The following is a 26,589-nucleotide window of genomic DNA, read 5'->3' as shown; positions in this document are numbered from 1 at the left end:
TTCTTTCTCTTTCTGTTAGCTAGTGCATTGAACCTTTTTCCCTGTTCCTTTTTTCGAATAAAATCATTTTTCGTCTTCATTTTCTCGGTTGATGGGACTTTTGGCAGGTATTCATTTCACGGGGCGTTTCTTTTTCTTTTTCTTCTAAATGTTTATTCATTCAATTCATCGACAGTTGTATGCATGCATGTGACATGGATATCACTAGCCACTATGTAATATCAAATACCGACAACGATGTCCAACGAAGTAAAACTACCTTTAATAATCCCCAGAATAGTGCATTAAACCTGTCTGCACGCCGATTTTAAGATATGGTGTCACGTGCAGTATATCAGATGAGCATACAAACAGACCACCACCCGACCCCGAATTCTAATAGTTTGAATGATTTTCATCAATCCAGTATGAACTCAAAAAAAGTACATGTTAATTCTGGTATCTAATATACATAAATCCAAATGCTAAACGGTGAATATGCTAATTTGATCGCCAACCAGCCCATTATTGACCACTGATCAAATTTGATCGATGTGTGAGATGTGTCAATATGCCCTTGCAATGAAAGATTCAAATGCCATGTTTCCCAACGAATGCTGGTGATTTCGCCCATCAATATGATTCGATTGAACGATACAAAAAGCCAAAAAGGTCCGTCGCCATTTTCTATACGCGGACAGTTCAACCACGAAAAAAGTGACAATACAATACAAAAATAAGACAAGCTAGAATGATAAGAATCCATGCATCCGGTGTCATCTATATGGGAATTCCCTATGGTAATATATACAAGGGCAAGAAAGAAAGAAGAAACTTTTGCAAGACCCCATGAACAGGGCCAGGGGGGGTTTACGTATAGTCATTTGCATGATATACTCACAGGCCGTATGGATCATGACGGGTTGTTGTTGTTGATGATGATGGAGTTTGGATCGGTACAGCTGACGATGTCGTCGAAGTCATGTTTGCTGTAGGAATCGGAGACATTGCATTCTGCCGCCTCACAGTAAAGCCTACTTGACGCATTTCAGGACTGGCGGTGGGGATAGTCGAGGAGGTTGAGGAGAGGGAGGCGATGCTTTGCTTGCGCGAGGCTTCCATGTTGGGAGCTGGTAATAGGGACGATGCACGTGGTGGGATGGAATGCTTTCGCCATGAAGGCAGGGCTCGGGGGGGAACGCTAGATGGAATTTCGGGCAGTGGACAATCGGGTGGAGGAGCAGGAGGCAGCAGGGATAAATTCTGTGTACTCTTTTTTCGTGGCGAGGTTTGTTGCTGGATTGGGTATTGCTGGTTTTGAGGTAAAAAGGAAAAGCGGCGTGTGGAGTGATGTTGGGATTGGGGTTGTTGCTTGTCTTGGTGGAGCGTTGTATCTATTCCACCGACGACCGGGAGAGCAGTTGTGGGAGGAGCCGAGGGAGGAGACCTGGACACCGAAGGAACAGATATTTTGCTTGCTGATCCGGCTGCTCGGGGCACACCAGAACCAGTGATGGAAGGTCTCCGTGTCTGATACGACACTGGGGTGTGTTGGGAGACCGGATGGGGAGAGGACGGAGACGTTCGCTTACTTCGGTCAGTACTCCAAGCAGACTGTGCAAGACTCGGCAATGCAGTGGGAGTACTTGTATCACCTGGCTTCGGTAGCCTCGTAAGTGGGCGACTCCTTTGCGCAATAGCTGAGGTAACAGCTGGCGATTGTGATCGAGTTTCACCGAACTGACTTGGTCTTTGCGAGATGTCCGGTGACTGAACTTGGCGTGCATATCGTAAAGAAGGTAAAGATGGGCTGGCAAAAAAAGGAAGGCCCCTGGGTCCGCTAGTAAAGGAAGATTTGGTGGGTGAAATAGGAGTTGGTGTATTGTTTCTAGTGGTCTCGGCAATCAATGAGTGTCGTTTCGCCGGTTCGGGAACGGGCTCTCCTCCTAAGTCGATATTTAGGCCAGGAAGTTGTTGTTTCCGAAGTTCATTCGGGTGCACAGTTGACGAGTCAATCGAGGAAGCTTGAATGGACTCGGTTGCTTCAGACGTGACGGATGGCTCACTACCACGACGGGGGATCGCAAATCGTGAACTGAATGAAGGCACGCTAAAGTTCGGAAGAGTCGGAGAAGGGCTCTGGGAAGGAGAAGGAGCGTTGGCTACATATGATAATCGGCGGCTGAACTCAGGATCGTCTGTGGAACGGTCTGGTTGTGATTGTGGAGGCGAGGCGTACATTGAGCGTCGGGTGCTAGACGTGCCGGTTTTGCGTAGTTGGCGAGGGGTAGCAGGGAGTGATTGAACGGGAGAATTTGCAGGCGAAGGCTTGACGGAAGAAGGTTGGGAAGGGACATTTGGCTTCCGCGTTGGGGGCAAAGGAGCATCTCGGGGATCTTCGTATATAGTATTAGGATCCCGAGAGGTGGCAGTCGTAGAAATGGATATAGCATCCGAGGGTGCGGTTATCGAACGCCGATTCAATGCCTTTGCGAGGTTGCTTGATGGTGCTATATCCTGATGCGAGTTCTTCCTGCTGACTGAAGGCGCTATCGACGTTCGAGAAGACGTGCGAGACACTCCTTCATTCATCAGAGCCGATTTCCGAAAACTCAATTGTCTCGAGCTGCGTACGGACAAGGGCGGTTGGATAGGATGCTCGGTTGCTGCATATTTTTCCTCCGATGGTGATTCTGGGACGAAATTTTTTCCTCCCACGGCTTCAATGGCCCTTCGCAGTGATACTAGCCAAGCGTTCATCTCTTCGGGTTCCGTCAATACCATAAAAAAATTCCGTGCCATGCGGCGTGCATCGGTTCCCTGTATACCAAACCTGGACCATAAACCCCGGCCGCTCTCCGCGGGAAGCTTGCCATCATCAGACAACTTTTGAGAGACCTGGATTACGTATGGCTTTCCGGGAATGGCATCACTGGCAAAAGCTGCTGATGTTGGACCTAGGCGCATTAATTTCTCGGGAAGTCGGTCATGGCGGCCGTCACCTGAATACTGCAGAAGACAGCCTGAGGTTACCAGAACAAATATTTTTCTCGTTAACGAGGTGTCACTATGCGGCACAGATGTCCTTCTTGCTTGTTTCTTGTCCTTCTCTTCCTTTTTCTTTTTTGCAGCTGCAGACCCTTGGGCCGTTGAATTCTCGTCTTGGGTTGCCTTTGGTGCGGCATTCTTTCTGGAAGCATGAAGGCGCAGGATCGACTCGGCAGACACATTTGGGGTAAAGACGTATGCATGCCTCAGCGCCTGGGGATACGCTTGGAATAACGGTGGCGGGATCCACGGGGAAGTCGATTTTTTAGTGGGCTTTGATTTAGTCTTTTTCTCAGTATCTTTCTGCTCTGAATTCAGGTCGGTGGGAGTCGCAGCATCTGACGCAGGAGCAACAACCGTTGGGCTGGATTCCACCGTAGCGGTAAGTGATCGTGGAGTATCTGGAGCGTAGGCAGAGTGTGCATCTGATTCTCGTCTCTCGCCAAGCTGGGGAAGAGGGCTGTCCGTCCTTTTCCCGTCGCGAAGAGCTTTATTTCGACTGAAAAGACTCTTCAGACTAGACTTTGAGGGTTTCCGCTTGGCGGTTTCGCTATTCTGAAGAGGTGCTTTATTGGCCGGGCTAACAGGGGGTTCGACCGGCTGGAGACGCTGCAATCGTTGTTTTTGCAACACGGGGAGCTTTTGCAATCTCTGTGGCTGTGACTGTTGTTGTTGCTGCTGTGGCGCCTGCTGCTGAGCTAGATCGGTACGGATAGCAGCCAGAGGCGGTCCCCGGCGAGGTATCGCAGACTTGGGCGCAGATGGCGCATCCATGAAGCCGGTTTTCGCTCTCGGGCGTTATTTCAGCTCATCCCCATCACGGTTGCCCAAGCTGTCTCGGTCGAAGGATTCGGGTTTACACTGTCACATGTACTCGGGGCCGAGCGGATGGAAATTTTGGACGGTGGAATTGATAGCAATAATATCAAGTCTTGGTGATGATCTGAAAGCAATTGAGCTTCTTTTCCTCCTTGTTTGTTCAATGTTCTTAGCTACACTCGCCCACAATGCAATCCTAGCTCGCAATCGCAATTGTCATGGAACGGAAGCCGCCAGCATTGCGGTTCCAATTTTAATTGACCGAATGGCGCCGGGCATCAAATATATGAGTAAGTGAGCAGCGAATAAAAGACTACTGATAATAACAAAGAGAAAGAAGAAGAAGGAGAAGAAGGAGAATGAACGACGACCGGCTGAGCTTGGAAGTTGGAAGAGCATTAAGAGCAGTCGAGAACGAAGCTCACGCCAACAGAGGGCCAAAAGTTAAAACGAGCGGAAGAGGCGAGTGCTTTGTCTCCACCGTTCAATTAGCATCAACTTACTCAGTGGCAAGGTTAGTAGCATTGGGGTCGCACATCATTGGAGGCTGGTTGGTCGGTTTTGGGGCCAGCCCTGCCCAACGTAGCCTAACAGCCTCACACTGCCAAATAAATAGGCCACTAAGATGAACAACCGCGGGATTAGCGAGTCTATTGGGCTGTTTAGTGTGGCCATGTTTGGGATTTATTACGATCATTATTATTAGCACGCGCCGTTAGTCTGCATTTCGCCTAGAGCAGGATTAGCGCAGGCTAATACTAGGTCCATCATGATTCATTCAATTTTATGATGATCCATAACTCCATATGATTGTTGGTAACACGCTTATAAATACCGTGCCGGCCGACAACAAACATATATAAATGAGCAAGGGGGAGGGATTGCACATATTTATCCTATCCTCTCGATTATTATATTGACCGTGGGGCGATAATTGATCTAACACCAGAGATCTTTCGGATAATAGAGCACTTCTACTGACCATACTAGTCATGTTAATGGTATTCCTGGTCCTCGATAACGCTCTATTAATCATATAACAATTATTGATTTCCACGGCCCTACACCCACCTCTGTCGAGACAGAAAACATGGGGTATTCGTATAGAATGGCCAACCATGGATCATGGATCCATCCAGTATAGGCTTCCGGGCGCGCTCCGATCGCGTCCCAAAGTTCTGGGTGGAGCCAAGCCAAACTTTGGTTTATTCTGATACAGGACTTCGGTAAGTATGGTTATTGTCGCCAGGAACAGGACTCCGACACGGTGTGTGTCTCGTATCATCCCATCTTTCTCGTCTTCCACGAGATAATCTCTAATCTCCAGGTAATATCGTACGCACTCGGTCCAGGAGAATGTCTGATCGGCTCAGATCCCGTTTTTCAGCACGTTCCAACGTGCATGCACTAAGGCAGGCTAAGGTTGACAGCACGGTCAGCTCAGCACACTTAGCGCCAGGGGCATAGAACTAATATTCCTGATCAGTTTCCGTGTTAGAGCATGATGTCTTGAAAATTTTCAGCGGCTCCACCAGAACTACGTAATACATAACCTTGTATGAGCATAGTAATTATTAATTACTTATATAGTAACTAGTTATGTCATAAACTCAGAATGATAACACTGCTTGGCGTGACGCGTCCGGTCTCTAATTCAGTTCACTCGTTCGCTTAAACGGAGTATCTTTTCATCTCCGACCAGTCTTGGTCAGAAAAAAGAAAATAAAGAAAAAGAAACGAAGACAAGGGGTGGGAAAGAAATCACTCCGTGTCACCGTTTATTGGCTGCCTCGGTACCGTTTTTTCCCATCTCCGAAGCTTATTCGTGAGCTGATAATATATGTTGCACTATTCATTGTATTTGTACCAGTTCGGATTAGCTGGTGTTGCTAACTGACGGCATATGTGATTGATTGCGCAGGGGTTGTCATGATCCCCTTGGTTTTGTTATCGTTGATTCGATAGAAAAAGAGTAGTCTGATGTTGTCAGCCAATAAGTACCAAATTAATTACCCCACTAATGAGGGGGACCCTTTTTGGCGTAGTGGTTTTTCGGCCAACACATGTACTCCGAGTAACAAGTTCTAACTATTGTAATTGATAATCAATACATGTAAGTTATCTGACAGGTGACAATCTTGCATATGACAGGTTTTTTTCCTCCCCTGTTTAAACTTTGTACACCGTCATTTTATGTACTTTGGCCTAACCAAGTATCTACACCGTGTCTATTTTTCTTTGAATCAATTGCCATGCCTCGAAACCGCGAATAACAACCCATTCAATGTTGTATAGGTTACCTCGAAACCCGTAAGTCAAATAATAGTAAGAGTCAGTCAATATGTAGTTATGTAATGCATCATCTCTACTATGTAGTACATGTATACTAAAATCTCGAGATTGGTGTCTTTATTGGTGTCTATCTGATACATTGATGTACACATGCCTATCTATCTATCGTACAGCATTCAGCATATCTTCAACGCGAGCAAACTTCTCGCGAATCTTCCCCCTTTCTGCTCCTCTCTCCCTTTCAATGGCATCAATCCGCTGCCAATCCTTCCATGACGTTGGCAAAAGTCCTCTCTGCTGCGCCTCCGCTTGAACACCGTCCCAGCCAAGGCCACTGCTTCCTCCTGATTCCGAATTGAGGAACGATATGTCTGCATCGCCCCTACCCTTTTGCGCCTCCCAGTCCGCCGCAATCGAGTCTGCTGTTCCAAAGGCGTCCATCATCGTAGATGCTATAACACCCGTTGGACCACGCTTGACCCAACCCGCGCAATAAAGTCCGGGTAAGTGAGAGATTTGCTCGTCATCTAACGGAGTCTTGGTGTTTTCTGCTGCCTGCGTAGAGCTTGTGACTCGTCCAAACCCGTCATTTGGAATAATGCCTCGACGATGGTCGAATTGAATACCTAGAGAGTCGAAGCCCGGTAGAGGAAGGGACTTGTACCCAATGCTGCGGAAAAAGATATTACTAGGGATGTTTACCTCTGCCGGATTACCACTAGATAAGAAGTGAGGCTTGACTTTAGCATCCGGCGCAAAAGGATCTGAAGAGGCTATCTCGTTTCGAATGAATTTAGTGTGCGATAGTCTGTATGGAAATACGGGAGACCAGTGCAAAGAGTGGGGGGAAAGAAGAAAGTCGAGGGACCAAGCTTTACCCGCAGTGCTGGCATCGGTAGAGGAACCCTTGGCTAATAGTTGCATCAAACGTTTTTGTGCGCGGGGAATTGTCGCAATGACATCTTCTGGGGGCATCAAGTCCTTTCGAATGGGCTCAAATGCAACTGAAGGAAGTTGAAGAAGCTCGCGGACTTCCTTGATTGTGAAGGATGCCTAAAACACAAAATTAATACACTTTTGTCGAGTTTGCCAATATACAATAAATACCTGCATGGGACCTCGCCGACCCACAACGTGCACACGTTTGATCCTACTCTTCGCTAACGCCTCCAATGCATGTTCTGAGATATCTGTTTTGCGCAACGTTTCCACATCCGATAATAGAATCCGCGCCACATCAAGTGCGACATTTCCCTGCCCGACGATTACAGCGTGTTCACCAGCAGTTAGGTCTGGCTTCAAGTCACGATACTCCGGGAGTCCATTATACCAGCCCACAAACGCTCGCGCTGATAAAACATTCTTGCACGCATCTTCTCCAGGGATTCCAAGCTCGCGGTCTTGGGACGCTCCATATGAGAATAAAATCGCGTCGTAGTGGGCTTTAAGGCTTTCGAAAGGGAGCTGAGAGCCGACAGAAACATTACCGATGAAATTGAATCGCGGCGATGCGGCAACTTCGGTGAATTTTTCCTCGCAATTCTAAACTGATCAGCGTAAAATCTTCCCAAGATATCGGTTGGCGGAATATACCTTCACTTCTGGATGATCGGGAGCCACACCATATCGTACCAGGCCAAATGGTACCGGCAATTGCTCATACATGTCAACCACGGCATCGTCTACCTTGGAGAGGAGCCGGTAAGTGGCATAGAACCCTGCCGGGCCAGAGCCGATGACGGCGACTCGGAAGGGCCGACCATGTCGAGTGGCAGTCAGGGGTACAGAAGCGCTGTATGTACGGACTGCGCGCCATGATCGCAGAGTCCTTCTCGCACAATGCGTGCACAGCGAGGAGGCCGGCAATAAATTCATGGTTGGGTTTACTTTTTCATTGCATCATCGCACTTCGGGTCATCTTCGGGCGGCCAAAAGGGCACGTGCGTACTATCTTATCGCGGTTGCCCTGTCAACGCCGCCGACCCAAACATCAGTCGGCCCTGGCGCCGGCCATGAACCATCATTATCATTATTATTCCAACATTCTTATTATTATCACTGCTATTACTGCTCGCTCTTCTGCCGTCTGCTGTTAGCCTCCAGCATTCCGATCTATCCATGCACCGACTGGCCTCTCGCTCGTTTTGATCTCCGGCATTCTTGCTCTGAAGTCTCCATATACGTACAGCGACATTCCTCAACCCCAGGTTTTTCCACGCCCAAATCCACCACCATGGGTGGATCCTCATCCCCTCCATTCCTCTATGATCCGCCCTCAAAATGGTCCTTCAACGATGCTATGTCTAGCAACTTCAATCCCAAGATTGTCACCGAAGCAAGCAGGGCGCCTCGCCCGCAGAGGCCGCCTCAGGAAGGGCCGTTGGTCAATTTCAACCGCCATCCCGACTCAGTATGCCCAGTCCTTGTTGCTGTACGTGTTGAAAATTCTCTCTAACAATAACAATCTAGTGGATGGTTCCTCGTCAAAGCAAACCCATAATCCCCATGAGTCCTTACACCAAGGCGCGGGTAAAGCGGACAAGAATATTTCAACTGTTACTGCGCCTTGTTGCTATACTTGGAGCTCTCGCTATATTGTTTTGTGTTATATGCATTAACAGAACAGATGTGGCTTTGGGGTGGATTATTCGGGTTGCGGTAGGTTTTCAATGGCTTCTAATTTGAGTGTAAATTTCTGACGGAGCGGTCAACTCAGCCCGTTGTGGCAACTCTTCACACCTTATATGCGATTTACCATCTAGGGCGGTCTGCTGCTTCTAGACCCCCGGCATCATCTTCTAGTTATCATCTATTCGCTTCCTTCATAGATGCTGGATTGGTGCCATTCTACACATTTACCAGCTATATCGCTTATAGAGAGACGCAAGATAACATCTACGGCTGGGGAACCCTTGTGGATAGTCCAGTGTTTCAATCTTATATTGTCAAGATCTTATTCTTTGCTAGTGCAGTATGCGGTGGCTTGCACCTGATTTCGTTCGCGATCTCTCTCTATCTGGCAGTTGTTTTCAGGCAAATTACGAAGCTTCCTCCGGACATGAACCCATTGGAGGATAACTTGACGGCCCGTGCCCCAAAACGGAGCAGACGGCCCAAATCAGCTATATCAGAAAAGCATATGAGCACCAGTACGCTAGACTCTGCGTACTTCAGTGTCAAATCTCACCTAGAGGCCCCGATAGAAGAGGCGCCGAGGACCATTCCTTTCTCTCACACCAGGCAGCAATCTTCAAATAGCGTCGTAAATGATCAAAGACCAACATCCATACACTCTCACCGCATGTCTCGAACGAATCTACCTAGCCAAAGAGCTCGCCTTGAAGAGCAGGCAAACCAGTCTACCTCATCATTAACCCGCGCTACGGCTCAGAAAACTCGCGATTCACCATCAAGGCCGAACTCCATTGTCGCAGATGCACCGGTACTTCGCCCAACTGGACCTAACTATGTGCCCACCAATTTCCGATGGAGTAGTCCTGCTCCATCAGAGGACTCTGGTAACTGGGAAGCCTATCCTTCTCGAACCAACTCACCGAACAATGACGAAGAGAATGCTCATCAGATAAGATCCATGCAAAATCGCGACAAGGCTTTATCACCTGTATACAACGATTGGCTCGGCCCAGTACCGAAATTTGGTCGCATCGAACTTGGAATTTCCCAAGAGAAGGCTCGCGGGGAATACGCCGCTTTAGAGATCAATGAAGGCCATGCTGACTACGATCCTTTGGTCGACAAGGAGAATGTTGAGGAAGACATCACCAATTATTTAGCTAAGCCACAGAACCCTCTTGGAATGAATCCCCCGACACCGCAACCAAAGGAAGACTCAGAAGACACAACTCCAGAAACCAGGAAAACAAGCCTACGCCGGGCTGTTCTTACAGATATTCCCAACCTTTCAGCCGATAACCAAACAAGCAAGAGCTCTTTAATGCCAGAGGTAAAGGAGGTGAAGGCGAAGAAGTTCGGTAGCATTAGGATATGGGGACGCAAGTCTAGCAAGTCGGCCTATGAGTCTGTGAAGATTAAGGAAGATGAGGATGCGTCTGCCGATGAGAACAGCGACAACGAGGACTATGAGCCAGCCGCCTTGACAACACCAAAACGACGTACCCTGCAAAAGAATGCACCAGACAAGAAGGAGGCGGACCGCAACGGCCGTGTTGTCAGCAATTCAGGTGTTGATCTTGGTGCTGGATTCAACCTAGGCACTGGCTCCAGTTCCTATGGTGAATATATCTCTGGATTAGGTGTTGGTCGGAGACGAGACGTCAGTGGGAAGGTTGCGGAAGAAGGCCGTGGAGGAGTTGTCGAGAATGAAGAAGGCACACCAGAAAAGAAGTCAAATCAGGTGCGGGCTGCAGGCTGGGCTCGTTTTGCCGGTCTTTAGATGATGACTCTACTCGTAATGAAGGGAAAGGGAATGTGATTTCTCGGTACATCATCTGCTCAATTGAGGGTAAATATGGCATGCAGTACGAAGGGACGGGTCATTCATCTTGGGTCTGAGATTGGAGGAGGGATATATCATGTTGAATTTTGTGTTGTTTGGGTTTCGGGGGTTCGTTGTTGGAGTACATATTTGTTGTTTATCTTTTTTTCATATTGTGATTTACTTTTTCTTCCTGGACAGCGCCTGGGTTATTCTTTGGTACAAATAGCCTTTTTGCATTAGGTAGCTAGTTACATATTTACCCGAACATCTGGAATGGATGCATACATAAATTCATCGAATGACTCATTCTATATCTATGTACCATAAGAGAGATCGTGGGTGTCACACACCTGGGCCCACTCTAGTTGTCATTGGCTGTATTAAGAAGTTATATGATATATCAAATTACATAAAGATTTTTTAAAAATAACTAATAATAATATATTAAAATTATCAAAAAATTTAATAATAAAACAATATATATTAAGCTAGGGTTATTTTATTAATATAGATTTGCTGTTATATAAGGGTTATGATTGACTGAATTTACATGGAATATCAGGGGATTAGTGTTTCTGGATTGGAAATATGGAGTACTGTTGTGGCTGAAGGTAAATTGGAACAGGCAGATAAGGATGCGGTCCAGTTTAAAGGGACTATACGAATTTTCACCAATCGTCTGGTAACGATCACTGGATAGAGAATCCACCGAATTAAAGTTTAGTCTTATTCAAATAGGTAATATAGGCTTTGTAGTATGGAAAAACAGAGTACGGATAATTAAGTTGAATGATGATTTCTTGATCAGTATGAGCAGCTCTGGGAATGATTCTGATCTTTGAAGTTCAATAGTGAACCGTCATCAATGCCATCAAATCCTGATGTTCTCTTTTATATCAAATTATATATCTTTGCGACCAAATTTCTCATTGAGCCATTACTTCAACCATGCAGGAGGCCTATCCACAAAGATCATAGTAGCTTCTCACTGAACCGAGAGCCAAATAGATAACTGCAATTAGGTCCAAACTGAGAAGCAATCATTAACTGGAAAACTTCATGAGTCAGAAGATAAAATTAAAATGATAGAGAAAGAGCTAGAGAATACGCAGTCTATAGTTGTCAAACTGCGGGCGGAAAACCATGAGATACACTTGATTGCAAAAAAGGTGCGCGCTTTTACTCACCTCAACGGTCTTTTCTCAGCTATACTCACCTATCGAAAATTCTTCGGAATTTTCAAGGAAAGGGAGAAAGCCATTATAAAGTCAATTATCTCACAATCATATTGCTCAGAAGAATATCATTTAGGTTTGAGCGAAATCTTTGCAGCATTGGTTTTTGTTGTCAGACATCGATTTGTGGACAGAGATACTGCACAAGCTGCTTTTAAAAGATGTTGGGGCCACCTCAAGGATTTACAATTTGAGCAACTATTGATTCCTGTTGGGAGGGGCTTGGCGTCGTCTTATGTCCTAGACGATCGTTCCTTTGACGCAATTTGCCTCCTGACCAAAATTCATGGTAGAAGTCAGCCGTTTGGATGACTTGAAATGACTATCAAGTTTCATTTTCCGACAATTTCTACTAGTAGGCGTCCTCGTATCTTCAAGGGTACAGATCCTACTGTGATCATAAGACTACGCTAAGCTGGACGAAACTACATTTTTCTGAACAAATTCAATCAATAGTCTTTAACGAATATGAAAAACCATTCAACTAAGAAGTAGAAAACAATGCTTTATCCTTTTGCCATTCGTATTCATTCATCTTCGCTGCAGCATCCGCATCACGAATAGATAGCTCCTTAGCAATCAAGTAACACGCAGCATCCATTCCCGATGATACACCGCCAGCTGTCAGCACTCTAATACCATTTTCAGTCAGGCCTCCATCCTCATATCGGCTATGCACTACATTTGTGTATCCCTGATGCACAGCACATTGTTCCCGTAACAAATTCAGACAAAGATGGTGCGTTGTGGCTGTCTTTCCAACTAGTACCCCTGCAGCGCCTAGAATCAAAGCGCCGGAGCAGACCGAAAACATAGTCCGCGGTCGCGGATCTGAACCGCCTAAATCGGCTTTCTGTTCTGAAAATGCTTTGACGAATCGGAGTTCTGGAGAGTCGGCATTCCGTGCAATTGCAACTGAACCCTCGATAGAAGCGCCCGGCACGAGCAGGATATGAAAGTTGTGCAGGTTTTCGTGTGCTTCCTCAATAGACACATCGCGGGGAACGCGAACGTGACAGCATGTCTGTGTCACTTCAGATTGTGCAATGATGGTGAACGAGAAAGCACCATTGAGGACGGAACTCGAGAGGATGCCGAGAGGGCCGGCAAAGTCAAGGATATCAACGTCCTTGTAGATAAGGATTGCAACGGAGATTGGCATTATAGATATAGATTAAGAACGACAATACAAAAAATTCTCTAGCCCAGTTCTAATTGTTAGTCTTGATTTTTATTTGTTTTCTTTCAAATGGCATCTTTCACTTAACTTCTTTTTATTCAGAGTAGTTGGAGAACGCCCTAATTTAGCTTACGGGGCTGAGACAGCCAGGATTGAGGTGGTTACAGATGTTTATTATAATTATATATTTACTGTGATATCTCTTAATTCATTATATAAAATTAAAAAATATACAATTATCTTTTATTATCTATAACATAGCTAGCTATAATGAAATAGAAAATATTAATCGGTAAATTTTATTAATATCTTATAAAAATAACTAATTATAATAAGCTTTATGAATATCACTTTTAGACAGTAGTTTGGCTGTCTGGATGCCTCCTCTGGCCACAGGCTTGCTGCTCATAAGAGCGGCAAGCTGCACAAACTAGATCAGGACAGGCACCCATGATCCCCCTGTGACTATCTATGTAATGACTACAATATATCCATGAAAGGGCTATGTGTGGGGCGACTAGAGCCACTAGGTTATGTATGACTCAACAAGACACCCCGCAATCTACGATACGAATTTTTTCTGAAAACAAATATCATTATAACGAACAACATTGAAGATAGAATGTTACCAGATACCTCGACATGGCTCCGTGGAATCCCCAAAGCCGAACTGCACATCCACCTCGAAGGCAGCATCAAACCGGAGACTCTTGTCAAGCTATCACAGCGTCACGATCAGATCCCACTAACACTAGAACAGGCACAGAAACTCTACATCTACAATGACTTTCAAGAGTTTCTCGAGGCCTTCAGCCTCGTGAATTCACGCTTACAGACACCGGAAGACTTTGCTTTGATCACATATGAAATGATCCGCTCGCTCGCCTCACAAGGCTGTGTCCATGCTGAGGTCAACTTCTCATGGGGTATTCTCCTGCGACGCAAGCCGCATCTTCAAATGCCCACTGTCATGCAAGCGATAGAAACTGCGCGTATCCACGCCGAACAAGAATTCGGAACCACAGTGCTGTGGATTGTCGATTTGGTCAGGACACATAGTCCAGAATTGAATCAGAATGTTCTGCAACTTGCTATCACGCTTAAGGGCCAGTTTCCAAGCATTGTTGGTGTTGGAATTGGTGGCGATGAGGCCGCTGGGCCGGCACCTCTGTTCCGTGAACTGTATGCCGAGGCAAAGGATAGTGGGTTGCGCCTCGTCGCCCATGCTGGTGAAGCTGTTGGGCCCGAGTCTATATGGGCTGCTCTTGACATAGGCACAGAGCGTATTGGACACGGTCTTTCCGCGCAGTGTGATAGGGACTTAATGCGAGTTCTGGCTGAACGGAAGATTCCCATTGAGATCAATGTTACTTCGAACTTGAAAACAGGCAATTGCCCTGCGCTCGAAGATCATCCTATACGCCAATATTTCGATGCTGGTTTGGTTGTGATAATAAATTCTGACGATCCGCCTATGTTTAAGACAAGCCTGCTACAAGAATACGAACTGGTTCAGAATCACTTTTCCTTTTCCGAGCAGGAAATGAAAGAGCTAGCTGCCAATTCGGTCATTGCAAGCTTCATGCCTTTCGAGCGCAAGAACAAATTGCTAGAGATGATCAGGAAGTACTAACTTTGAAGGTGGCGCTAAATAGAGCATTAATCGATGTACGTATATAGCGAGTACTGGTGCATGTGATACATATGTTTACTTGGACAGAAATATGTGACTGTGGGATATAGTGAATTGACGTTGGTCGGAAAAGAATAGTTGTACCAATACCTTTTTCTGATTTCCCCAACAGTAGTCATTCGCAGATCGTGATATGAAATAAACAAATATCAAATACTCATTTCTACATACTGAAAGAAATACTTCACCCATTCCTCCACCAAACTTCCAAAGATACACTAACAATCACCCCATTCTCATATCCAGACTTGAGAACAGAACTTCAAAGCTTCTCAAATGCAGCAACCGCAGCCTTAGCAGTAGAAGCTGCACTAGCCGGATTCTGGCCAGTGACCAGACGGCCATCAACAACATGGAAGTCATCCCAGATACCTGGAGCACGCTCATCTACGAAATTAGGTCAGCAAGATTCCTACCCAATAGCTTAGTATACCTGACTTACAAGTTGCACCGAGTCTAGCTGCTAGTTCCTCAACTAACTCTGAATTCCAGCTCTTGAGTTCCTCAGCGATTCCCATTGTATGCTCCGCCTCGGTAGTAAACCCAGTAATTTTCTTTCCCTTGATAATGTGCTCATTCGTAGAGAGATCGACCACGTTAGCGAAGATAGCAGGACCATGGCAAACAGATGCCACAATGCCACCGTTTGTCCAGACCTGTGATGCGATTTTCTGCAGCGCAGAGGCTGTCGGGTAATCAATTAGAGCGGCGTGGCCCGCAGAGGCGTAGAAGATACCGTACTTAGACCCATCAAGATCAGCGGCCTTGGGCATATTATCGAGTTTCTTGCGGAATTCACTGTCGAGGTCGCTCCAGGTCGAGAGGGTCTCGCCATTCAGAAAGTCGGGTTGCTGAGAGAGCCAATCAGGGGTATAGGAACCGGTCTCGGAGGCCAGATCGACATCAAATCCAGCGGCAGTTAGGACCTGATATGGGTGAAGAGCCTCGCTGATGAAGAGACCTGTGGTTTCTTTGCCATTAAAAAGTTTGGCTTTGGCAGAGGTGATACTAATGAGAGCACGACGAGGAAGAACCATTTTGCTGATTGCGGAAGAGCGGGTCTTAGGGTTTCTTTCCAATAAGGTTATGTTTAACGTATATGGAGATAGACAAAAGCGATGTCAGTCGATTGCGAGATATTTTGGCTTTGGATGATAGCTGGTTGAAAATTGTTATTTGGTTGATTAAAAAGAGTTCTTGCTGAACGCGCTGGCTTGTTTATATAGGCGCAGTGGTCTCCATGGATCTGTATCACTGTATGATCGTAAGGTGATTAGCGGGGTCGGAGTCGGAGTTTGAGAGCAGCGCATTACACATAATCTCCCATCCATCGGCATAAGACCCATTAAGAAAAGACGAGTTGTTCTCCCAATAATTTGCAATAATATTACGCCTCCCACTGCGTAATGCAGAGTGGAGCAGGAGTTACTCCTATTGGCCAGCTGTCACACATAGGGAGATCCTCCTATTGGACAATTTTTGACTTCTTCATTTCTAGGCCTAGATTCTGCCACTGACGTATAATATTTATTAATGCTTCTATGTGAGTAGAGTGGCCCAGACCGAAATCGACTTGAAATTGATATCTCTAAGTTTAGGCGTGTACCTCATTATCTTTAGATGCCTTGGGGCTGTCTGGCGCATGAATCATATCATAACTGTCGTTGCTGACTGAGTGGATTTTTATTTTTAATTTTCATTACGATTATGACGACAATTACATTAGACTATAGAGGTATTAATTAATGTTTCATAATATTCATTTCAGCTGCGAAACGTGAATTATTGTAGACATGCGGCCAACCAATCAAATCAACTCCCGTACTCCGGCGAGCTTAGTACCACAGCCACTGCGACATTCCCCATCTCCATTTATTTCCTTCATTATGATTCTAATTCATATTGAATAATATATTGGCCACCATGGCTTCCGCAGAGCGAACTCAGTACCGCCAACAAGGCAGCAACCTTAGGCAGAAACGGAGGCAGGTGGCTAGAGCTTGTGATGGATGTCGAACACATCGTATCAAATGTGACGACAGCTTTCCTTGCTCCAACTGCAAGGCCAGGGGACAAAAATGCACCAATCTCTCAACAAACCAGCGCCCTACATCTTCTGCGGCGAATCGAGAAATCAGCCGTTTGGAACAGAGAGTCCAGGAGTTAGAAGCCGAGGTGGAACGGGAACGCCAAAAATCGGCGAATTTGTCTCGTAAACAAATTGCGCGGCCACTTTCGAATCCTCCACCACCCCCTTACCAGCAAAGAACAATTCATGGATATTCTGCTTCGAAAAACGGACGTTGGGACGGCATTCATATCCGCCCAGCACGATCCCCAAATGGTGCGTGGTTTGGGGCATCGTCACTCTACCACTTTATCCATCGGCTGTCCTTACACCTGACTTCCACTGCCAAGGGAAGTCTTGTGGTAGATAATATGATCCCTACATCAGAAGGTAGGACAGACCTACTTAACAGATCAGCCTCTGAGCGCGAAAATCAAACCAACCTAAGTTCATTTGACGGAGAAGATACCAGCTCTACAGCGACATTCTTAAACCCGGCACAAGAAGGTTACTTTATTAGCCTTTTCTGGGAAGGCTATCATGCCTGTTTCTTTCCTATCATAAATGAAGCTGATTTCAAGGAGCATTATCAATCTCTTTGGAAAACGGCCGGAACTGCACGGAAATCGTCGGCACTCGCTGATATGATCATCGCTACGTGCATGCAATATGGCTTGTCAATCCTTCCTAGCGAACAACAGGGAGCCGTGGGGGAAAATATCGACGCGACTATGGCTGGCAGGTGGTATTATCAGCGTAGTCAGGCACTGCTCGCTTTCGAATCAGACAGTCCGACCATTACGACAATGCAATGCCACATGTTATGTGCTGTTTACTTATGTGGGGCGTCTTTTCATAATATGACAGACAATTCTATCGCTCTTGCCGTGCGAGCCGCTTATATGCTTGGTCTCCATCTAGACTCGCCCCAGGGCGGCATTTCTGAGCAAGAAAATCAGCTCCGAAAGCGCTTGTGGTGGGCTGTATACGCTTTGGATGCTAGACTTGGTATGAAGCTTGGTCGGCCTTTCTTGATACCTAATTCTCAGTCTATGCCGGACCTGCCTAGAGATGATTTTGAAGCATCCACACTCTCTGGGTCTATGTTTGCACCCATTGGAGAGAGCACTACCTGGCTGAGCTTCAATCTTCAAATGACAAAGCTCTACATTCTTTTCCGAGCCGCCCATGAAGCATTTTATGATAGTGATTTTGACCTAAATTTCGGTAAAACTATATGGGATGACCCTCGAAATCTCGAGGCGAGCGCAGATATTCTAACTACACACACCAAAGGTCTTCAGGAATGGGTTGATAATGTCCCAATTGCTCTTAAAACGAGCCGACAGCACCACATCCCAGCTTTCTCCGTCGATATTTCGGGCCTGGAGATCGAACAATTCGCACCCCAGTGGCTTCAAAGACAACGCATTGTTTTGGAGTCAACATATCACCATCTTTGCATTAACCTTTTTAGACCTTTTGTCTCTTTCAATTCGAAACCATGTCCTGGAGGCCTCGCTGAATCATACTCCACAAGGTGTGTCGGGCATGCTATTGCGTTGTCCAAAATCACACATCAAGTACTATCAACCACATCCATTCTAAACGGTTGGCATGATGCGTTTCAATATCAGTGGAATGCCGCCATGACTCTTGTTGGTTTTGTCCTAGTGCAGCCCCAGGCGGCATTGGCTTCGGATGCTCGACATGCAATCGACCTCTCTGTTGCGATCTTTGATATCTTCAAAGCCAATTTTTCAATCGCTGGCAACGCCTCTAATATTGTACGCAGCCTGTGCGCTAAACTCGATCATGTACAAAAGTCAAGGGAACGAAAGATTGCGCCACTAAACTACAGCATAGATGCTGTGCAGCAAATACCATCTCAAGGTGACTACGCGTATTCAGGCAATGAGGCTTTCCAAAGAGAGGGCTTTCAAATAGATACATCGGTCAGCAGAGATCCGATCCAATTCGATGACTTGGTTTATGGGATGGATGGTGATTTATTTGACATGGCTGTTGACATAGACTTTTGGGCTAATTTGGACGACTTGTTACTAGAGGTTAACTGAGTATTTGAGGTTAAATCTATATCTGTTCAGTGAGGTGCGTGCCGCAGGTTATAATATTGAATATCAACATTAAATTAGCATTATCAGTATCAAGCAACTGCGGCTCTTGACTCTATTTAAGATCTATCCTTGGAGTTGCCCGAAACACTCCAGAAGAAACGTAAAATATTTATCTGCCACTTTCCCGGTCAAATATCCAAGATATTGCCATATATATTTGTTATAAAGTAGCCTGTTATGAGGTCAAAACACTTGTAATCATTGATGCTGCCGGGTTCTCTCGCTGGGACGTTTAATGTCCATTTGTCGCATTTTCCGATTGAGCAATTGTTCATGTGTGCGTTGGGCTATTTCATGCTTGAGTTCAGCCTCCTCCTCCTCATCAATCATAGTAATAAAATTCAGTTTTTCTTCATCCTCTTCCTCATCACTTTCAAGCGCCTTTCGAGGGTCTTCTCTATCTTCAGGAATTTTCTTTTCAACTTGTTTTTGTTGCTCCTCTGGACTGATTTGCCTGTCAGCTTGCTTAGCTGGCTCTTTGGTGGATAATTTATTCTCCCGTTTCCGCTCGTTGTTTGCTCGCTCCTTTTCTATGGCTTCGTCTTGAGCTCGGAGGGCGTCTTTCTCCTTAGAAAGCTGGATTTCATCAATTTCTTCAAAGCCGATGTCTTCCAGGATCTTTCCAATGAGGTGTTGATAGCGCAGATGACCGTTGACCGTTTCACTAACATTCACATTCTCCACGGTGGGTACTTCCTTGACAGCCTGGAGACCGGAAATGTCGACCTCAAAATGTGTAGCACGATAGAGAAGTGCAAGGACAGAGTCTTTCTCGGAGTAAATGTTAACAAGGCGGCCGCTGACCACTGCTCGCATTAGCTGCCACTCAACAAGGTCAGCGGGAATCGGTGATCCCATGAGAATCGCCGACTCGATTAAACCATAGGCGCGTCGTTTAGCTAGACTCCGCAGGCAGGAATATATGACTCGTGATCCTAGTGAATATCCAACCAGCGTGACTGGCCGTTCTCCCTGCGCTTTATTGATAAGAGCATCGGCGAGAACCTCTCCAGCCTTATCTGCCCGTGAAATAGCAACGCTGAAGGGATTCGCTGCGATTCTGGCAAGTCTCATCAGGCCCACTGGCAATAGGAGAGCGCTCATGAGACCTGCGAAAATAGTTCGAACTAATATTTGATGACTCGCCACTTTCCATGCTGCAGTTGTCACTAACGCACGCATGGAGTTTCCAAGATTCAATAATGCCTCATACTCCCATCGAAGGGCGAAAACTTCTGAATCTGAGTTGAGAACTCGCCATGGTAGAATAATATGGTCTTCTTCTGTAGCCCAGCCAGTGATACCGACTGTAACCCTTAGTCGATGATCTTCTTTTGCCGCTTGCTTCTCATCTTTAAACTGCTTCATCGATCCGCGAGCCGGAATGAATGCAAAATCTTCAACTTCACGAGCATATCTATCCATCATTTTACCTGTCATTTTTCCACCATAAGCACCAAAGAGCCCGCCGACAATAACCCCACTGCTAGCTAAAGCCCCGAGGTACGTAGCAGCGATTGTGCCTCCTAGACCCAATCCCCCCATAATTGTACCGAGACCAGCAGCAACCAGTGGAGCTGCAAGGCCGCCAGTGATTCCTATAAGTGCCGCTCCAGCGACTGTGGCGAAACCAACCTTCCATTTGCGAAGATTGCGGTTTTCGTCTGCTTTTTTCTTCGCTTCCTCATCAGCAGTCATAGTCACAGCAGCATCTAGTAAACCGCGGGCAACTTTTGCCTCGTCATCATTCAAGTCTTTGAGCGTAAGACCAAGGCTAGAGGTTATATGCAGTAAAAGCACTCGTGAATATGCATTGTAATGCTTGAGACTGAGAAGTAGTAGTAACAATGAATGCAGTATAAGAAGCCTTTCTGCTTTTGCCAAACTTCGAAGTGAGTTGTCAAACGGGCAATAAACTTGTTGCAATCTGTTCGTCGTATCCGTTCCAGATTCGAGAAGATCCTCTGGCAAGTCGCCTTCATGAGTAGACAACAGATTATGTTCTTTGGTAGCTTCCCGTCTCTCATTCAAGACCTCTCCCACTCGCAATACTACCGAGTCCCGCCAGTCATCAAAGTATCTGAGTGCCTCAGCTTCTGATTTCGGATCTAGGCCACGTGGTGTCTGATCACTTTGCTGCAGAGGCTGTTGCCCTTCACGCCCAGACCCATCAGGTTCGTCGGCATTCTCCTCCTGCTCAGATTTCTTATGACTAGATATGTGGGGCTGCTCGAAGTTGTCGAAGACTATTTTTCGCATGTGCTCCAGTACTTCGGAAATCAAGACCATCAAGGCACCACGTTGCGCGTCGTCCAAGAGGGTGGACAAACTTTGTTCTTCATCTTTGTTTTTGGCCTTCCCATGGTGGCTGGGACGAAACATGGTAGCCATGATTGAAAGTGACGGTATCAAAGCGTAGGTATGCAGAGCCGACTCTATCAAACCACAGCTAGGCAATCCCGTTTCAGTGGTGAGGGCGAGATGCTGTCAGCCGGGACCTTACGTCATTAGCCGGCTGAGACCCATTTTCTATATATATAATATACGCTAGTGTGGATGCGGCTGGTCTTGTATTTGAAGCTATTCTATATTAGGTTAGTATGTTTATTATTGCCTTTCATGCTTAATATTCCCTTCACTCATTCCATGATACTTTTATACCTTGTGAGTCCTCTGCTAAAGGTATTTCAGTCATATTTGGGTTAATTTGACTTGTATAGGTAAATTTCCGAACGAAAAGCGCTAGCATGAAAAGTATATCAAGGTACATCAAATTGTATCCGTTCAGGAAACTAGTGCTTTGCTTATTGTCGATAGAAAAGTTCCATCATTGATGCTATGAAATGCTATTCTCGTCGCTTAATACATGGTAATCTCGGTAGGTATATAACTTCAAAAATCCATTAATCCAGTTATAGGAAAGCCAATCATCTGTGTTCCACTGCAATGCCAGTTTTTTATCCAGTATACTGGATAGCCTGAAAGCCTCGCTTCGACAAGACACCGTTCTGCGGGAATGCACATTTGCAAGCAGCTGCAACCTTTGTGAGAGAGTCATCGGTAGTTGCGCAACCGCAATGGTTGTTACCCGTGCTAAATTTTCCGTTCCCGTAATAAAAGGTAAACGAAGGGTCGCCGACGTCGGTGAATGATTGGATCGTCATGACATCCGCGAGGTAATTATCTTCAAGTGTGTATGGTGAGTTACAGTCACCGTTGGGTGAGTATGCACCAAGCAGCTTGCAGCCGTTGTCGAAAATCATGTATGAAGCGCTACTGACATATCCAGGGAATCCGGGGGTGATCGGGCCACCTGGGATAGGAAGGCCACCCATTGCGACAGTCATAACAAACGTATATTGACCGTCACCCTGGGAGTCACACATGTCTGGTTGATCGCCGAGGACATCGCCAATGTTCAGAGAGTTGCCTTTACCGTCTGTACCTACCGTTAGGGGCACGACATCGCACTCGGCAGCAATCAGGCTGAACAGAGCGGCAGCAGAGAGGAAGACTGCTTGCTGAAAATTCTTCATGATGCTTTTATTCTTTCTGGAGAGGGAAACATATATAGAAATGCTAACCTGGGCTTTAAATGCCGTTGAATCACTTTATGAGAGAGAAGAGGATAAACTTCTTTCAAATAATTTTATCTGGAAACTAAAATTTGAGAACCATGCAACACCGTGGGTCATTATATAACCTTTTAGTTACGTGTGCTATGGCCATGAAATTTCCGCTGTGACATCAATTGATAATATGGGCAACACATATGTACTATACAAAAGATTTGCCAATGTTATTATCCATGAACATGAGATACAGATCTCGCTGTTGTATTTCCGCCCCATATTTGACGTCAAGTGCAACATTTGAAGTATTCGAAGGGTGTGGGTCAAATATACCCGAAGAGAATCATTGCGTAAAGTAGTAGATACTGTTCAATTTGGACGCAATTGATTCGCTCGTAATGCCCCTGGTATCAGCCCCCAATATTATAAACACTCAATCGACGATCTTTTCCTAAGCTTTAGCAACTTAGATATTTCTGGAAAAACTCCGGTGCAATGTTATAGCTCTCAATGACCTGCAATACCCTGCCTAGCAACATCAATATGAGAATTCAGTCCGTGTAGAAGGGACTAGTAGTTTTCCCCTTGTTATCTTCGGCACGTAAATAGTAGATATACTTAGGAAAGGCCTGCATTAGGGTTATTGATAGTATATTGGATTTTATTGATGCGGTTTCTCTCTGATTTTGCGGTCGGCTATTTTTAAAGCAACAAAAGCATGAATAATAAGTCTATTTACGCGGTTTATCAGCTTGCCTAATCAAAGAACATGGATGTGCATCCTACTGTTATGGAGCTGCAAGATTCTGTAATGGTGCGGCCTTCCCCCCTCCCCCAGATCCCCCACGGTGATCGGCACAATCCGCCCCAGAATTACGTAGGTGACAGCTTGTCTAACATAGCAATGGTGCATGGTGCATGGTGCAGATCTTCATTTTTTTTATTGATGATTTTCTCAGTTTGCATAGATTCACTTTGAAGTTTGACGTAGAAGGGTTGCCAACAACATGAATGGGTCGCTGGCATCTGTTGACTAAATGGTGAGTTATGGTACACCAATATGACAAAAGCTGAAAATAGTATTAAGATTTCATATCTGACTTTCCTCTACATTTATACCCATTTATATTAGAGCCATCCAGGCTTCTTGGAGGGCCACCCGTAGATAATACAAAAAGTTCAAATATTATCAACATTGATATGGGGAGAGCTCCTATAGCCAATGCGCTTTTGTGGTGCTATATTCGAACTTTTGTCACCCTGCTGTAGAACAAGACGGAATAATGGCTATAAACGTGCCAAAGAACTCAGGACAGATCATTTCAGTAAGAAACTTATACGACCGATCGGCAAAATGAGGAATGGTTGATTTTTACCTTTAGGCTGAATTGTATTTTAAGCCGTAATTGGGTTTTCCAACAAAGCATTCTCCCAAAAATTCTATCAATTACTGGCAAGCGATGTTCACTGTTTCATTGATCTATGTGAGAAATATGCCTTTTGAAAACATGATCGATTAGCTCAGTCGCTTAGAGTACTAATACGTGTTAACGCCAAGGTCATGGGTTTTTTTCCAAAGAATTAGATAGGCGAGTCTTTTAGGTTAAGTATAACGCTTCTGTTTCTTATAATGGACCCTTGGTGGGGGAATAATGTTAAACCTAGTAATAATCCACGATATCTGGATTTGTAACTTCGACGTTTCCGAGGGCAAATTAGTTGAACTTGTCAATAGTCGCTAAAGTTGAATTCGAAGCTAACTAACGCCAAATGACAAACTTGAAGTCACACCCTAATTCCTTTAGGGTCGATGCTAAGGCGCCTGGCAAACTCCGCGGCTCGATAGTATTGTACATAATTTTGCACATGTTTTGTCAGAGGTTCCATGCTTCCCTCTTGAAATAAGTTATCCTCCTTTTCAAGATTTTCCAATGCCGTGAGTATTGTTTCACAGTCCCAGCATAAACATGGCGAGTAGTCTTCGCCGAACCGGATACGAAATAGTTGCTTCGTTTCATCCATCCCTCCATGTAGTGTTTGCTGCCCTATCTTGTCGTCATGATTTATATAGCGATCCGTGCGTTCGAGCATCGATTCTTCATAGTGCGCCGCAGAACACTGGTGAGTATGCCAAACAAGATCGATGTCCAAGGTCGGCACCAGCATCTTATTGGGATAGAGTTGGAAAAGCTTGACGAACTTGTCATATCGATCGAGTGAGCGACGAAGAGTTCCTTCTACAGCAGGACTGCGGATCCAGAGATGATCGTGCATCTTGTCCACAAACGTGGCCTGACGCTGGACATTCTCGATCAGTGACTGGCTTTTTGTCTTTTTCATTTGGATATTTATTAAAAGATCAAGAAAAAGCTTTTCTTTTTGAGTCAAAAGTGCGTTCTCTAAGTAGTCCCACAAACTCCCAATAGGTACATTCTTGTCGCCATATTTAGTCAATGCCCTATAAATGGGACGTGAAACTATACGGACGACTTCGAGATATTGGTAAAGATCGGGCTCCATATTAGCGACTTGTATGGTCCAATCCTTTGACTCGCCAGGAAGGTTATAAGTGCAGTCGTTCGAGTCTATTGCACTGTGCTATTTGCAATCAGTGGGGCATCGACGAAAATATGGATCGCTTTGGACTTACAATTTGTGCCCATGGAAACTTTACCTGCCGAATAACTTTCAGTTTATGGCGCCTACAATAATAATCAAAAGAGAGAGGATTGAGCAAAAAGGCGTGCCAGACCATGAGCACATCTAATCATAAATCCCAGTCAGCTTAGTAGCTCACAACTATATAAAATTGCCATATTTACCTATTGGAGGCAAGCATGGTAGAACTACTTCGGTTGATGAAGGAAGTAAATCTTTCCGGTCCAATGCCGCCTCGTCCGCCTTTCGAATCCAGGTTTTGAATCGTTCGACAGCAATAGATAGATAGTAAGACCATTTTTCTCTCCGCCTATCCTTGAATGTAGTATCTCGCAGTCGGACTGGCGCATAAATGTACTTTCTCTTTTTGGTATCGTACTTTTTCCGGTACACAATATTATTTACTACCTTCACTCCGAAGGTATCGTCGAGTGTCTCGGAATTAACTATTTTCCCGCGTAACGCAAAGAAAACCTCGAGAAGCTCCAGGTGTGTAGCACATTGACCTACTGTCGGTAAATCCTGCTTAGGCGATGATGAATCTTCTTCGATCTTTGAATAAAGATCTGTGAAAAGAGAGGGCGCAGGAATCAACGGCCTTCCATTCTCATCCGTTTCTCCTGGGTACAGCAATGTTGAAGGGTCAATTTGGTAATCATTACTCTTCTCACATATTCTGATATAAGTAAGCTCTGTTTTGCTAGCTTGATGAAGAGTACTGATTTCGGAATGGCTAAGAAGCGACATTATAGGTGATTTAATATGAGTGTGCGTATTTCCGCTGCTGACAAAAACGGGAGAGAATGAGAGATAGAGAGAACAAGAAGGCGAATAATTAATTCAAACCCCATCAGGCAGAGTGTATTTGTTACATATAAATCGATCTCAAGCATCGTTGATTGTAAGGCGCATTTACCGTGGGCCCGGGCAGTAGTAGGGCTGCACAGCCACCAGCCAGATACGAAATTGCACACACCGGGTCAAATGATCCACCAAACTACTCGATGGACTAAATCGAAGGCTAGGGAGGATATATTTTAACCTATGAAAGTGTCTGTATAGATAGAAATGATATAACCGGTATCGACAATTTCAACTTTTCCCTTTCCCTTGAATCCCTCACATAGAAAGAAATGCTTTAATAAGTAGCTGAATTATTGTGTGCATATTCAGTGACAACCATCTAGCCTCTTAACTAGCATTTTAGACTAGTTAGCAGCAAAATCTTTGGTCAATTTCCAGCATTTTAACTTTAATCATTCAAGGTTTTCATTTGATTGAGTGCCGTGTATTTTAATCATTTTACACTGCCTACGTGTAAGTTATACTCAGAATTTCTTTTCTTGCTTCTCACATTTATGCTGTGGTGCTATATTCAAAAGTTTTTCACTGTACTGTAATATGTCGCTCAAATCCAAACTACATATATATACATGTCGTCGGTGACT

General features: G+C 45.3%; 11 protein-coding genes across 11 annotated transcripts; 4 read left to right on the top strand and 7 right to left on the bottom strand.

Moving 5' to 3' along the window:
- Positions 1-406: 406 nt before the first annotated feature.
- BGW36DRAFT_367955 (uncharacterized protein) lies at positions 407-4,282 on the bottom strand. The gene is made up of 2 exons (XM_046214934.1): positions 4,024-4,282; positions 407-3,970 (listed from the first exon to the last, which is right to left on the bottom strand). Exon 2 carries the CDS (start codon positions 3,799-3,801, stop codon positions 877-879), a length of 2,925 nt encoding a protein of 974 aa, XP_046078273.1. The 5' UTR covers positions 3,802-3,970; positions 4,024-4,282; the 3' UTR covers positions 407-876.
- A 1,955-nt stretch (positions 4,283-6,237) lies between these two features.
- On the bottom strand, positions 6,238-8,076 carry BGW36DRAFT_413515 (putative NADPH-adrenodoxin reductase Arh1). The gene is made up of 3 exons (XM_046219254.1): positions 7,732-8,076; positions 7,246-7,680; positions 6,238-7,191 (listed from the first exon to the last, which is right to left on the bottom strand). Exons 1-3 carry the CDS (start codon positions 8,011-8,013, stop codon positions 6,301-6,303), a joined length of 1,608 nt encoding a protein of 535 aa, XP_046078272.1. The 5' UTR covers positions 8,014-8,076; the 3' UTR covers positions 6,238-6,300.
- Positions 8,077-8,177: 101 nt separating this feature from the next.
- BGW36DRAFT_332950 (uncharacterized protein) lies at positions 8,178-10,947 on the top strand. Its single transcript, XM_046212869.1, has 3 exons — positions 8,178-8,548; positions 8,608-8,796; positions 8,855-10,947. The coding sequence occupies exons 1-3, from the start codon at positions 8,372-8,374 to the stop codon at positions 10,550-10,552; spliced, it is 2,064 nt and encodes a 687-aa protein (XP_046078271.1). The 5' UTR covers positions 8,178-8,371; the 3' UTR covers positions 10,553-10,947.
- Positions 10,948-11,679: 732 nt separating this feature from the next.
- BGW36DRAFT_354047 (uncharacterized protein) lies at positions 11,680-12,144 on the top strand (the record flags this gene model as incomplete). Its single annotated transcript, XM_046213489.1, has 1 exon — positions 11,680-12,144. The coding sequence occupies one exon, from the start codon at positions 11,680-11,682 to the stop codon at positions 12,142-12,144; it is 465 nt and encodes a 154-aa protein (XP_046078270.1).
- A 108-nt stretch (positions 12,145-12,252) lies between these two features.
- Positions 12,253-13,073, bottom strand: BGW36DRAFT_367951 (class I glutamine amidotransferase-like protein). Its single transcript, XM_046214933.1, has one exon. It carries the CDS (start codon positions 12,992-12,994, stop codon positions 12,317-12,319), a length of 678 nt encoding a protein of 225 aa, XP_046078269.1. The 5' UTR covers positions 12,995-13,073; the 3' UTR covers positions 12,253-12,316.
- A 358-nt stretch (positions 13,074-13,431) lies between these two features.
- On the top strand, positions 13,432-14,806 carry BGW36DRAFT_16428 (adenosine deaminase). Its single transcript, XM_046209597.1, has one exon. The coding sequence runs from the start codon at positions 13,635-13,637 to the stop codon at positions 14,643-14,645; it is 1,011 nt and encodes a 336-aa protein (XP_046078268.1). The 5' UTR covers positions 13,432-13,634; the 3' UTR covers positions 14,646-14,806.
- Positions 14,807-14,967: 161 nt separating this feature from the next.
- Positions 14,968-15,742, bottom strand: BGW36DRAFT_285237 (IgE-binging protein; the record flags this gene model as incomplete). The annotated part of the gene is made up of 2 exons (XM_046210304.1): positions 14,968-15,092; positions 15,148-15,742. 2 exons carry the CDS (start codon positions 15,740-15,742, stop codon positions 14,968-14,970), a joined length of 720 nt encoding a protein of 239 aa, XP_046078267.1.
- Positions 15,743-16,613: 871 nt separating this feature from the next.
- Positions 16,614-18,919, top strand: BGW36DRAFT_367949 (fungal-specific transcription factor domain-containing protein; the record flags this gene model as incomplete). The annotated part of the gene is made up of 1 exon (XM_046214932.1): positions 16,614-18,919. A coding segment is annotated over exon 1 (2,219 nt), but the record flags the coding sequence as incomplete, so codon positions are not given.
- BGW36DRAFT_367948 (uncharacterized protein) lies at positions 18,920-21,398 on the bottom strand. Its single transcript, XM_046214931.1, has one exon. It carries the CDS (start codon positions 21,300-21,302, stop codon positions 19,110-19,112), a length of 2,193 nt encoding a protein of 730 aa, XP_046078265.1. The 5' UTR covers positions 21,303-21,398; the 3' UTR covers positions 18,920-19,109.
- Positions 21,399-21,581: 183 nt separating this feature from the next.
- On the bottom strand, positions 21,582-22,668 carry BGW36DRAFT_367947 (uncharacterized protein). Its single transcript, XM_046214930.1, has 2 exons — positions 21,729-22,668; positions 21,582-21,675 (listed from the first exon to the last, which is right to left on the bottom strand). The coding sequence occupies exon 1, from the start codon at positions 22,445-22,447 to the stop codon at positions 21,869-21,871; it is 579 nt and encodes a 192-aa protein (XP_046078264.1). The 5' UTR covers positions 22,448-22,668; the 3' UTR covers positions 21,582-21,675; positions 21,729-21,868.
- Positions 22,669-24,268: 1,600 nt separating this feature from the next.
- Positions 24,269-25,888, bottom strand: BGW36DRAFT_284650 (uncharacterized protein; the record flags this gene model as incomplete). The annotated part of the gene is made up of 3 exons (XM_046210251.1): positions 24,269-25,081; positions 25,134-25,246; positions 25,306-25,888. The coding sequence occupies 3 exons, from the start codon at positions 25,886-25,888 to the stop codon at positions 24,269-24,271; spliced, it is 1,509 nt and encodes a 502-aa protein (XP_046078263.1).
- Between the last annotated feature and the right edge of the window lie 701 nt (positions 25,889-26,589).

The sequence above is a fragment of the Talaromyces proteolyticus genome, assembly GCF_021365285.1.
Source record: "Talaromyces proteolyticus strain PMI_201 chromosome Unknown BGW36scaffold_1, whole genome shotgun sequence".
NCBI classification, from domain to species: domain Eukaryota; kingdom Fungi; phylum Ascomycota; class Eurotiomycetes; order Eurotiales; family Trichocomaceae; genus Talaromyces; species Talaromyces proteolyticus.
Note: the sequence above shows the minus strand (reverse complement) of the source record. Positions and strands in the feature narration are given on the sequence as shown.